The sequence below is a fragment of the Dipodomys merriami genome, unplaced genomic scaffold (genome assembly GCF_024711535.1).
Source record: "Dipodomys merriami isolate MVZ:Mamm:240054 unplaced genomic scaffold, mDipMer1.0.p SCAF_39, whole genome shotgun sequence".
Classification (NCBI taxonomy): Eukaryota; Metazoa; Chordata; class Mammalia; order Rodentia; family Heteromyidae; genus Dipodomys; species Dipodomys merriami.
The window spans coordinates 8,699,026-8,712,127 of NW_027205492.1; the positions used below are offsets into that span (position 1 = coordinate 8,699,026).

Genomic DNA, 13,102 nt, shown 5'->3' on the forward strand with positions numbered 1-13,102 from the left:
ACACCCAATGGGGGGTGGTGGTGGTGTCCCAGAATGAGACCCAGAATTCACCGGGCCCAAGACTTTCCTTTTGGAATACACCAGTACTCAATTTCCAGTCTACAACACTCTATAATACCCCCTTGTGAGCTGGACCAGGGATAACTTGACCTTTGGCGCCACCTGCAGGTCAGCTTCCATGCAGGACCAATGCACCGAGGATTCCTAAAATCTCTAATCCAGTTACTATGGGGAAAGCAAAAACACCCTGCTATCACTCTGTCTATAGAGGGATATCAGGATTCCAGGCATGGCATGAAACTTTGAATGTTCCTGGCAGATCGCTCTACGGGTATTTACCTTGTTTTTTTTTTATTTATAAAATAGAGGGAAAAAAAAAGCCCACACACAAGTCTGTCCATTGAGCAGTTGGGAGCACGCAGGACCCAGGTTGAGAACCAGACCTCTTCCCAGCACCCCAGACTCTGGACGGACGGCGTGTTGGCCTCAGCCCTTCTCTCTAGACTTAGGGTTCTATTTCGTCTCACTGAGGAGTCCGTTCTGGATGAGGGGTCAGTTTCGCAGCTGGAAGCCAGCTCTGTGTGCCAGGCAGGGCCTGGCGTGCCCGGTGCCACCTTCCGATGGCCAGGGGAAAGACGCGGGCGGGCAGCATGAGGCCGGCGCAGAACGCGTAAGCACTGGGGGGCCGGTCCTTCCCTGCGGCCCCAGCTCTCCTGGGCCCCTGTGGTCACCTAGAGGCCGTGGCCGGACTCCAGGTGCCCCTCCAGCTGCCCCACGGAGACCAGCGCCCCCAGCTGGCCCGTGGCGCTGCCCTCTGGGGGGAAGGTGACCAGCTGTGCATCCTTGCTGTCCCCCTGGTCACTGTGCTGCTTCTGGTGACAGCGCAGGGAGTCATCCCTGACGAAGGCCGCGCCGCAGGTCTCGCAGCGGAAGGCCTTGTGGGTCCCTGCGGCCGCCGGGTCTCCGGGCCCCGCCCCGCCCCGCCCCGCGCGGTTCTCCGTCTTCGCCTGGTCCCTGTGGATCTTGTCCATGTGCTTGGCCAGGCTGCTGGGCCGCTTGGTGTCGAAGCTGCAGAGGTCGCATTTGAAGGGCCGGTCCTTGCAGTGCACGCGCTCGTGCACGCGCAGCGCGGCCGGGCTGGAGCATGAGTAGCTGCACTGCGGACACTTCTCCGGGTGGTCGGCCTGGTGCAGCCGGCTGTGGGCCAGGAGGTCAGCGCGGTCGCGGCCCTGGAAGGCGCAGTGCGGGCACCGGAAGGTGTGCTTGATGCGGATGTGCGACTTGAGGTTGGCCTTCATGGTGCAGCGCACGTGGCAGAACTCGCACTTGAAGGGCTTCTCCCCCGAGTGCACGATCATGTGCCGCTTCAAGTCCGAGCTGATCTTGAACTTGGCGCTACACAGCCAGCACTGGAAGGGGGTATCCCCTGTCACGGAAAGGCATGCTTCCATTAGATCAGGGAGGCCGCACCGAACACCCCAACTCCTCCTCGTCCCCCCAACCCGCCGAAAAAAAAGTATCATGCACCAGGCAGCCACTAGAGGGACTGTGTCTTCTGAATTCCAACTTCCTTCAACTTTGTGGCTATGACAATAGTCATGTGTTCCAGTCGACTCCCTTACAGCCGTGGCTGAGTAAAGAGGCTGACTTTGAACTCAGGAATCTCCCCCAGCAGTCTACATCGTAAGGACAATGGAGATTGTGTGTGTGCGTGTGTGTGTGCCAGTATAGGGGCTTGAACTCGGGGCCTGGCATTGTCTCTTAGCTCTTTTGCCCATATTTCGAGCCACATCTCTACTGGTTACTTAGAGATGAGTCTTCAGAGACTTTCTTTTTTTTTTTTTTTTTTTTTTTTTGCTGGTTGTGGGGCCTGAACTCTGGGCCTGGGCACTGTCCCTCAACTCTTCAGTTCAAGGCTAGTGCTCTACCACTTGAGCCACAGCGCCACTTCTGGCTTTTTCTGCTTATGTGGTGCTGAGGAATTGAACCCAGGGCCTCATTCATGCAAGGCAAGCACTCTACCACTGAGCCACCTTCCCAGCCTCTTCAGAGACTTTCTTGTCCAGACTAGTTGTTTTTCTTTTTGATAGTTGTGGGGCTTGAACTCAGGGCCTGGGCACTGTCCCTGAGCTTCTTTTGCTCAAGGCTAGCACTCTACCACCTAAGCCACAGTGCCACTTCTGGCTTTTTCTGTTATGTGGTACTAAGGAATTGAACCCAGAGCTTCATGCATGCTAGGCAAGCAGTCTACCACTAAACCACATTCCCAGGCCCAGGAAATAGTTTTGCTGGGCATAAAAATTGTGTGTGTGTTTGTGTGTATGTGCACGCTGATACTTGGGTTTGAACTTAGGGAGAGCCTAGGTGCTGTCCCTTAGCTTTCTTTACTTCTTTCTCTTTGTTTTTCTCTCTCTCTCTCTCTCCTTCCTTCCTTCGTTTTTTTTTTTTTTTTTTTTGCTGGTCCTGAGGTTTAGGTGCTGTTCCTAAGCCCCCCCCCCTTTTTTTCCTTTGGTCAGTTGTGGGGCCTGAACTCTGGGCCTGGGCGCTGTCCCTCTGCTCTTCAGCTCAAGGCTAATGCTCTACCACTTGAGCCACAGCGCCACTTCTGGCTTTTTCTGTTTATGTGGTGCTGTGGAATGGAAAGCAGGGCCTCATGTATGCGAGGCAAGCGCTCTACCACTGAGCCACCTTTCCAGCCCCTCCTAATAAGCTCCTTTTGCTGAAGGCCAGCACTCTACCACTTGAGCCACCACGCCACTTCCAGCTTTTTCTGTGATTTAACTGGAGATAAGAGTCTCACAGACTTTCCTGGCCAGGCTGGTTTCGTCGACCCACAATCCTCAGCTCTCAGCCTCCTGAGTAGGGAGGATTACAGGTGTGAACCACCAGTGCCTGGCAGGAGCTATGGTTTTAGTAGTTCCCACAAAGAGGAGGAAGAAAAGCTCCTAGAAGGAAGAATTCAACATTTGCAGTCACATTCCACTGTTTTGGCTACAGTCCTGAACTACACCACGTGACCAAAACACTTAATTTACAGGTGAGAGACGCCCTCAGCACTGGACGGCTGTGCTGGGCTGAGTGAAGTTCTACCTAGCAGCTTATAGAAAGCCCTGGTTCTGGGCTGGGAAGTTGGCTCAGTGGTAGAGCGCTTGCCTTGCATGCATGAGGCCCTGGGTTCGATTCCTCAGCACCACATAAGCAAAAAGAAAAAAGCCAGAAGTGGCGCTGTGGCTCAAGTGGTAGGGCGCTAGCCTTGAGCTGAAGAGCTGAGGGACAGCACCCAGGCCCAGAGTTCAGGCCCCATAGCCGGACCAAAAAAATAAAAATAAAAGAAAGCCCTGGTTCTGGACGGGGTTGGGGGCTGGGGGTTGGGGTGGGGGTGGAGTTGGGGGGGGGGGACCGGCCGCCAGGCGGCGCCGCGGCACTCACCGGTGTGCGAGCGCAGGTGCACGGTGAGCTGGCTGGAGTTGCGGCTGGCGTAGGGGCACAGCTGGCACTTGTAGGGCCGCTCGTCCGAGTGGATGCGCAGGTGCTTCTTGAGGCTGCTGCTGTCCACGGCCGCGTAGCTGCACAGGTGGCACTTGTGCGGCTTCTTGTTCGTGTGGCAGCGCATGTGCATGGTCAGGTTGTCCTTGCGGCTGAAGCACTTGTCACAGAAGTCACACTTGTGGGGCTTGTCGCCTTCAACACCAAAGCACACAGGGCTGTGAGGGGTTTTGGGGCCTAGAGGCTGGCCTCCCCTCCTCCTTCCAAACCGTGTGCAGGGTACGTGGATAACCTGTGTGTGTGCCATCCACTGATCACTAATGCCCAGTGTGACACGCAGCACACGTCTCAACCAGTGTGACACCCACCCTACCCAGAGACGTACAAAGGAACCCCTGGGCTGATGTGCTTGTGTGTGTGTATGTGCATGTGTATGTGTGCAAGTCGGAGTGTATTTGTGTGTACGGGTGTGCATGAGTATCCGTGCAAGCACATGCACATATGTGAGTTTGCCTGTATGTATGTGCATACAAGTTCCAGGCTTAAACTTAGGGCCTTGAGCTGTCACTTAGGTTTTTTTTTTTTTGGGTCCGGTCGTGGGGCCTGAACTCTGGGCCTGGGCGCTGTCCCTCAGCTCTTCAGCTCAAGGCTAGCGCTCTACCACTTGAACCACAGCACCACTTCCGGCTTTTTTCTTTTTGCTTATGTGGTGCTGAGGAATCGAACCCAGGGCCTCATGCATGCAAGGCAAGTGCTCGACCACCAAGCCACTTAGGTTTCTTGCTCATAGTTGGCGCTCTACCATTTGATCCATGTTTCCACCCCAGCTTTTTGCTCGTTTTTTTTTTGGGGGGGTCTGGTCATGAGGCCTGAACTCTGGGCCTGGGTGCTGTCTCTTAGCTCTTCAGTTCAAGGCAAGCGCTCTACCACTGAGCCACTTCCCAGCCCCTTGCTGTTATTTTGGAGATAGAATCTTACTGGATTTTGTGCCCAGGCTGGCCTCAACCTTCTATCTTCCAGTAGGTCTCAGCTTTCTGCATAGCTAGGCTTCTGCATGTGAGCACTGGGGTGTGAGCACGGGTGCCGGCTGGGATTGCCCTCCTGAGGCAAGGCCGAGGGGTTACGGCAGAGCGAACACTGCCTCTTCTCAGAGCATTCGTCATGGGAGACAGCTACTAAAATTATTATTATTAGTATTATGTGTGTGTGTATGTGTGTGTGTGCGCGCCAGTTCTGGGCTTCAACTCAGGGCCTGGGCGCTGTCCCTGAGGTTTTTGCTCAAGGCTAGCTCTCTACCACTTGAATCACATCTCCGTTTTTGGCTTTTCAGTGATTCAGTGGAGATCAGAGTCGCACAGACTTTCCTGCCCAGGCTGGCTTCGAACTGTGGTCCTTAGATCTCAGCCTCCTGAGTAGCTGCGATTATAGGCGTCAGCTGCTGGTGCATGGCTATTGTTATCTTCTTTAGTGACTGATGTAGCCCCTGTGGCAGAACCCAAGCCCTTGGCAGCTTTGGCGAGTGGAAAAAGCCCACGTGCCAGGCAGGCGCTGGGTTACCTGAGCCACACCATCTCTGAAGCCAGTCAGGCCCTGGCCGCAGAGATACTCCAGTGTTGGCTGTGGGAGGATCCGGGGTGCCCCGGCCTCTCCTGCTCTGTGGCAGGCCCCTCCCCACGTCCTGCGCCCGCAGTGCTTTGCACTGAACTGTTTGGGTTTTTTTTTTTTTTAACTGTATTTTTTTTTTGTCTTTTCTTTTTTGGTACTGGGGATCGAACCCAGGACGTTGCACTTGCTAGGCAAGCGCTTTGCCACTGAGCTACATCCCAGCCCTTTGCACTGAACTGTGAACCCAACCCTTCTTGCCTTTTTGATTTTTTATCGGTTGTGGGGCTGAACTCTGGGCCTGGGCGCTGTCTCTCAGTGATTCAGCTCAAGGCAAGTGCTCTACCACTTGAGCTACAGCGCCACTTCTAGCTTTTTCTGCGAACCCAGGGCGTCATGCATGCAAGGCAAGCACTCTACCACTGAGCCGCCTTCCCAGCCCCCTTCCCGCCTCTTATAAGCGGTCATTTTATTGGTGTTCTTGAAGATGCTGAGGCCACTGGCCTGTGTGTAGCACAATCCCTGTCATCTCCTCACACCCCTTTCCTGTCCAGCCCCCCCCCCCCAGCGCTACCTGGCACTTAGCCCCGCCGTGCCCTGCGCTCTCACCGAAAGCTTTCGGGAACCACTCTTACCTGTGTGGATTCTTAGATGGCGGTCCAGATCTTTCATGCCGTGAACAGTTTTGAAGTGACATCCTAGGAGAGAAGAAAACACAGGTTTTTTGTTTTTTTCCTCTAGCCATTCATGTGTGTGTGTGTGTGTGTGTGTGTGTGTGTGTTGGGTGTGTTGGTAATAAGGCTTGTATTCAGGTCCTTGTTCTCTTGTTTGGCTTTTTTGCTCAAGGCTGGTGCGCTACCATTTGAGCCACAGCATCACTTCCAGTTTTCTGGTGGTTTATTGGAGATAAGAGTCTCGTGGACTCTCCTGTCCAAGTTGGCTTTGAACCATGATCTCAGCCTCAGAGTAGCTAGGATGACAGGCGTGAGCCACCAGCGTCTGGCCACTCTGCATTTCAACCTAAGGAATTTTCAATTGACAATGGGTTTATGGAGATGCCCTATGTAAGTTGAGGAGCTCTGGACCTCAAACTAGAAGCTGCTACAAGTCTGGTGTTTGGAGTTGTGAGCGGAGCTCTGCCAGGCACAGGACTTGAAGAGGGACGGCCAGGCACTCACACACAGACCATTTGTTCACATGTGGGCCATTTGTTCACACATGCGCCGTTGAAGAGTCAAGAAAAATCCTGGGGCTGGGAAGGTGGCTCAGTGGTAGAGTGCTTGCCTTGCATGCATGAGGCCTTGGGTTCAATTCCTCAGCACCACATACCCAGAAAAAGTCAGAAGTGGCACTGTGGCTCAAGTGGTAGAGCACTAGCCTTGAGCTGAAGAGCTGAGGGACAGCTCCCAGGCCCAGAGTTCAGGCCCTATGACCAGAAAAGAAAAAGAAAAAGAAAAAGAAAAAGAAAAAAAAATATCCTGGGGCTGGGAATGGACTCAGTGGTAGAGTGCTTGCCTAGCATGCGTGAAACCCTGGGTTTGATTCCTCAGCACCATATTAAAATGTGGTACTGTGGCTCAAGTGGTAGAGCACTAACGTTGAGCCAAAAGAACCTCAGGGACAGTGCCCAGGCCCTGAGTTCAAGCCCCAGGACTGGTAAAAAAGAAAGGAAGGAAGGAAGGAAAGAAGGAAGGAAGGAAGGAAGGAAGGAAGGAAGGAAGGAAGGAAGAAGGAAGGAAGAAAGGAAGGATTCTAAGCCAGGCAGTGATGGCTCACACCTGTAATCTTAGCTACTCAGGAGACTGAGGTCTGAGGTTTGAAGTTAGCCTGGGCAGGAACTGGTATCTCCAGTTGGGCACTAAACAGTCAGAAGTGGAGCTGTGACTCAAGTGTTAGAGCCTTGCCTTGAGCATAAAAGCTCAAGTAAAGTACCCAGGTCCTGAGTTCAAGTCCTAGGACCCGTGCGCACGTGCGCGGGCACACACACGCACACACAATCTCTGTGAAGAATCCCACAGAGTAGGGGTGTCGGCTCTGCTTTTACCTGGATAGCAGCAGTTGAAGGCCCTCTCCCCCGGGGTGGGCTCTGGAGGGGGGTCTACAGGGCTCCTCCTCCGGCTGTCGCTGCCCTCAGGGGGAGAGCCCGCCGCCTTCGGGCCCTCACTGAGCAGCTCTGAAGCTGAAATCAAGACAGCAAGTTTCTTTTCAATTCTCTTTTTTTTTTTTTGGTCGGTCATGGGGCCTCAACTCTGGGCCTGGGCGCTGTCCCTCAGCTCTTCAGCTCAAGGCGAGCGCTCTACCACTTGAGCTACCGCGCCACTTCCGGCTTTTTTTTTTTTTTTTGCTTATGTGGTGCTGAGGAATCAAACCCAGGGCCTCATGTGTGCGTGGCAAGCGCTCTACCACTGAGCCACCTTCCCAGCCCTCTTCTCTTTTCTCATCTGCCCCCATGTGGCTCAATTTCCACTCAGTCCCTGGGAACAAATCTCAAAGATGCAGGACTCACTTTTAAATCCCACACATTTGTAAAACAAATGAACTTGATGGAAAGTGAAATAAGATAAAAGGAAGAGCTCAAGCCAGTAGCTGGGTTTGAATGAAGGACCCTGTGCTCTATTTGGCTTTTTCTACTCAAGGCTGGAGCTCTACCACTTGAGCCACACCACCACTTCTGAATTTTTGCCAGTTAATTGGAAATAAGAGTCTATGGGCTTTTCAGTCTGAGTTGGCTTTGAACCGTGATTCTCAGATCTCAGCCTCCTGAGGTGCTGGGATTACAGGAGTGAGCTACCTGGTCCAATACTACTTTTATTAGAGGCAGCAGGAAGCTGGAGGCTGTGGCTGATGGACCTAGGGTTTATAATTCCCCCCCCCCCCCCCCCCCGCCCCCAGTAGCTGTTAACAGGTCAAAGAAGACACTTCAGGCATCAGAGCTCCAGGGAAATTAGACGCATTAACAAATAACCTGAAAGAACAGGGATGAGAGGAGACCCAGGAAGGGCTTACAGAATCTATCCTGTCTGTCTGAGGGATTGAACCCAGGACCTCATGTTTGCCAGGTGAATGCTTTACCACTTGAGCTATACCCCATCTGCTCCTCTTCTCTTTAAACTCTCCCTTATTAGCATGAATTAGCTCTCCAAGGGGGAAAGGGGCTCACTGTGACATTTCTCCAATCTGTGCAGTGCCTTCCAATCAGCTTCCCATCACTTTCCTTATGCCCGCCCTCTTCTGGACACAACTTCCACACGGTTCCTGGTCCTAGTGTTATAGCTGCTGACAGTCTATTTTGACAATATTCATCCACTTTCACCTTCGAAGAGTTCATTTTTGAGATAAGGGCTCTATGACTTTGCCTGGGCTGGCCTTGAACCTTCAGTTCTGTCTCTGGAGCAGCTGGGGATTATAGCTGTGCGCCAATAAGCAACACCCAGATAAAATTAAGACGACAAATTCCGTTTTATCATTTCTTAGTTGTGTGACCTTAATTGGGTAAGTTCCCTGGGGTAACATGGGAGATGGGGGGGGGGCAAGGCTGGTCTCCTGGGGGTTAGATTCAATTTATTGCTTTATGTGAAGCACCTCATTATGGCAAGTGTCAAGATTGCTTACTGAGGGGCCTGTGAAGGTGGCTCAGTGGTAGAGTGCTTGCCTAGCATACCCGAAGCCCTGGGTTCAATCCCTCAGTACCACATACACAGAAAAAGCAAGAAGTGGCACTGTGACTTAAGTGGTAGAGTGCCAGCCTTGAGTAGAAGAAGCTCAGGGACAGTGCCCAGGCCCTGAGCTCAAGCCTCAAGACTGGCAAAGATAAAGTAAAAACAAAGATTGCTCACTGACAAGTTACTCGATTCTCAGGGGAAACCTGTTTTCCTGTGTGAACTTGAACTGGGATAAAGTTGTGGGGTGGATTAAAGCCACATGTTGCATCCAACACAATGAGCACTTGGGGAGAAGGGGGGCTTCTACCCTAGCACATCCGGGACGTTGGAAGAGCCTTTGAGGCTGGAAGCTGAGTCCTAAGCGCCAGGCAGGCCAGGCAGCATTTCTGCCCCAGACCGTCCGGTTAGCTCACCTTTCCCGGCTACTATCTATTCTGCTGGAAGCTGCCACCACATCAGGACAGTGCAGAGCCGCGGTCAGGGGAGATAGCTCAGGGTATTAAAGGCAAGAGCCAAGGGGGCACTCGCAGGTGGTCAGTGGCAGTTTTGTAATCAACCAAGAAGCACGTGACAGAAGCAGAATGAGCAGTTAGTGATTACAAATGGCATCCAAGCAAAGTCAGGTGGCTGAGCCTCAAACGACGTCCTGGGGCCATCCATCCGGGTGCCTAGGCATGAGATGGGGCAGGCACCCAGGTCCTGGGCCTGGAGGCCAGGCAGCCTTCCTTTGAAGTGCAGATGCCAGGCTCAGTGGGGTGAGCTAGGAGGGCTTGCACTAGAGAAATGCAGACCACCATAGCCCTAGGAAAGCACTGATGAGCTCCCCAATTGCCTAGAGGTGAGACAAGCCATCCTTAGACATGCAGATGCCATAGCTCTCTTCTTAATAATAATTTTTTTCTTTCTGATTTCACATTTTATATATATTTTTTGGGGGTGGCAGGGAATCAGCACAACCCCTGTAATCCTAGCTACCTGGGAAGCTGAGATCTGAGGATGGTGGTTCAAAGCTGGCCAGAGAGTAAAGGTCTGTGAGACTCTTATCTTCAAATAACCACCAAAAAGTCAAAGTGGAGCTGTGGCTCAAGTGGTAGGGCACTTGCCTTGACTGAGAAAGCTCAAAGACAGTGTCCAGGCCCTGATTTCAAGTACCAGGACTGGCACCAAAAGGGGGGGGGGAGTGATGAAAATCTACCCTTCAACCTTTCCACCCAAAGCTCTGGGAGGCACAACCTTAACTAGGCCAGCCCCGTGCTCGGTGTCATAGTCCCAAGATACAAGGATAGGCTGGATAGCCTGGTCCTTGCAAGATGGCAAACGGGGTGACAGCCCTGGGTTCAAGCCCCAGCACACACACACACGCACACACAGTGTACTGACTTAACTCCAGCGCCCGGAATTCAGCGATCTCACCCCCGCCCTCCCCCCCACCTCTTCCGAGCTCCCAGTCCCCATTCCCAGCCCCTCAACTTCCCTTCGACTCCTAGGTTCCTCTGGGCACAGTCCAGGCACAGTGAAGACCGGGATGGATTTTTTTTTTATACCCCGGTGGCTTGGGCCTGAAATCCTAGCTACTGAGGAGGCCGAGGTCTGAGGATGGCGGTTCGAAGACAGCCCGGGACATCTCCAATTAACCACTCAAAAACTGGAAGTGGCGCCGCGGCTCAAGTGGCGGAGCGCAAAGCGGCTGGGGACGAGTTCAAGCCCCAGGACCAACAAAACCCGAAAAACAAGCAACAATATCCTCCCCAGCGCCGCCCCCTCCTCGGGGCTGAGGTCGGCAAAGCCCCAGGCCCCCGCCACGGGAGCGGGGGAGGGGGGCCGGCGGAGGGGAGGGAGCCCGCGGGGCGGGGGCCCAGCGCGCCCCAACTCAGTTCTGGGGCTCAGGAGGCCTCCCTCCCGCCGGCTCGTCCCCAAACCACGGGGTGGGGCGGGGTGGGGGGCGGTCCGTGAGCCACGCGGTGGCCGGCGGCGGGGTCCCCCGACGCCCCCCCCCCCGAGTCCCCTCGGGCCGCCAGCCCCGCACACCTCCGAGGCGCGGGCTCAGCTCTGGGCGCCCGCGTCCCCGCCCGGCCCCGAACCCGGGTCTGCGCCGCGCAGGAAGTGTGGATGCGCTCGGCGCCGCCTCCTGGGCGCGGCCTAAGCCAGCGCGGGGCGGGGGCCCGGGGAGCCCGCGCACCCCGAGCCCGCGTCCGAGCCGGGGAGGGGGGGGCGGAGAGCGAGCCCGCGACGCGACCGCGGGGCCGGAGCCCGGGGCGCCGCCGAGCCGCGGGCCCCGCTACTCACCCGCCCGCGCCGGCTCCTCGGCGTCGCGGTGCCGCGGCCGGGGCTGCTTGCGCCGCGACATGGCGCGCGATCGGGCCCGCGGCTCCCCGCGGGCGGCGCGCTGCACCCCGCCGACTCCCGGGGTTCGGAACCGCCCCCTCGCGGGCCGACCGCGCATGTCCGGGCAGAGCCGCCCCTCCGCCGGGCCGCGCGGTTTATCCGCCGCGCCAGGACCTCGGGGGCCCCGCTCCGCCCGGGAGCTCGCGGGGAACGCGGACGCTCGGCACGGGCCCCGCCGCCGCCGCCGCCCCGGATCTGCATTTTAACGAGGTCCCGGGCGAGCGCGGGGCCGCCGGGCTGCGGGCGCGGTAACGAGGTCCCGGGCGGCCCCGCGCCATTAGCCGGGCAGACGCGCCGCGCGCGGCCCCCGGGGAGCTCGTTAAGGCCGGCGCCGGCTGCTAACGAGCCCCGCGGCGGGCCCAGGTCCGCCCGCCCGCCCCGGCTCCGCGCGCGGCCTGCCCGCCTCTCCCCGCCCGCGGCTCCCCTCGAGCCCCCGCCGCCTCAAGGAAAGGAAACCGGGCCGAGCGACGGCTCCCGGCGCCGCCGGCTGAAAAACGCACATGCCGAGAAAGTTCTGGACCCAGCGGGCCCCGGCCAGGCACCGGGCTTTGCTTTTATCCTAGCGCGCGTCCCCCTTGTGCCCGGGGGGCCTCGGCGCGCGCGGGTCCCACCCGGAGGATCGGCGGGGCCGGGCGAGGCCCGAGGGGTCCCCCCCCCGTGTTTATGTCTTCACGTCGGGGTCAGCCAGGCAGGGCGGGGCCGGCAGCCCGGCCCACCTGAGAATCCTGCGGGACCTGGTTAATCAAAGGCCAGACTCGAAGTGGACCCCGGGAGGAGGGCTCCGGAAGGATCCCTGACATCCATCCCGGGGACCCGGCCGGCCAGGAGCCAGATCAGGACGAGGGGTGTGAGAGGCGCAGGGCCTGGGGTGGAAGTGGGCTGGGCCTGGGCGGAGAGGGGGAGGGCCCGCTGCGTGGCGGGAACTCCGGGCCCGGAGGGGCGGTCTGGGCGGAGCTGAGGGCCCCAGCCGGGCGGGAGGCTTCCAGCCCGAGCGGGGGTAACTTCGTGTGGAGCTCTGACCCTAGCTGAGGCCTTGTTCGACCCCAGCTTGACTCACTGTGTGAGACGGTGTTTGAGTAGAGAAAGACACCCTGAGCCACATCCTGGTTCTCTGGGCCTAGTTCCCGGCATGCAGGGAACATCTGGTCCCCATTCCCCAAACAACCTACTCTGTTTCTGTTCAAGGCTGAGCGGTGAAACAAGTATCTTGCTGCTCAACTTGCATTCCCAGGATCCCGTCCGGGACAGAGCTCTAAGCCGCTCCATCCTAGGGTCCCCGGCCGGCCCTCGGCTGCGGGAGAGAAGTTGGGAGGAAAGCCTCGAGGTAAGCACGGTGGACCTGGACCTGGAAAGGAAAGGTGCCAGGGAGGCCACGGGCAGACGAGGCCCGGCGCTGCAGGGTTCCCCTGGACCCCTGGACCCCGGCAGTCCTGGGGTCCTTGTCGGCCGAGGGCCTGCTTGTGGGGAGAATAGACTACAGGGCAGAGTGCGTTTGGTTTGGGGATCCTTCCTCGATCCGGGTCTGCCTGTGTCTCATTGCTTTCGCTTTTCCTTGCTGGGTTGGCAAGTGGATTTACTTGACACAGTGAGTTCGCTCTCGGGACACCCCTAGACCTTGTCCTCCTTCCTTTCCAAGATTTCCAGAAGAAAAAGCAAAAGAATCAGGAGACAAAGTGTATCCCCCAAAGCTGATAAGCCTTTTGTCACTGGAGTGGCCACCTTTCACACCGCGTGGCTGCAGAGGGCACTTTTGCGCTTGCCCAAATCCATCACATCCAGGCAGCAATTTTTGGCCTGGAGGGACACCCCGACCGAGTCCCCTCTATTGTAACCTGGAGATAGCTAGTGGAGGAACCCCCAAATTGGCCCAAGTCTTATTTACCCCCCAGGTAATAAGACCCCTTCAATATTGGCTTTAAAAGAAAGACCTCCCCTGCCTAAGCCTTCGGAGACCCCAGTGGCCTCTT

At 56.6% G+C, this 13,102-nt stretch overlaps 1 protein-coding gene across 1 annotated transcript; it reads right to left on the minus strand.

Annotated features, from left to right (window-relative positions):
• Positions 1-354: 354 nt before the first annotated feature.
• On the minus strand, positions 355-11,097 carry LOC138805163 (zinc finger protein 64-like). The gene is made up of 5 exons (XM_069989748.1): positions 11,037-11,097; positions 7,133-7,267; positions 5,724-5,786; positions 3,430-3,681; positions 355-1,426 (listed from the first exon to the last, which is right to left on the minus strand). The coding sequence occupies exons 1-5, from the start codon at positions 11,095-11,097 to the stop codon at positions 732-734; spliced, it is 1,206 nt and encodes a 401-aa protein (XP_069845849.1). The 3' UTR covers positions 355-731.
• Positions 11,098-13,102: the final 2,005 nt, after the last annotated feature.

Coding starts and splice junctions, on each gene's coding strand:
- LOC138805163 (XM_069989748.1), bottom strand. CDS start 11,097: ATGTCGCGGCGCAAGCAGCCCCGGCCGCGGCACCGCGACGCCGAGGAG. Junction 5,787..7,132: donor CTTCAACTGCTGCTATCCAG/GTAAAAGCAGAG, acceptor CTTCTCTCCTAG/GATGTCACTTCAAAACTGTT. Junction 3,682..5,723: donor CCATCTAAGAATCCACACAG/GTAAGAGTGGTT, acceptor TTGGTGTTGAAG/GCGACAAGCCCCACAAGTGT.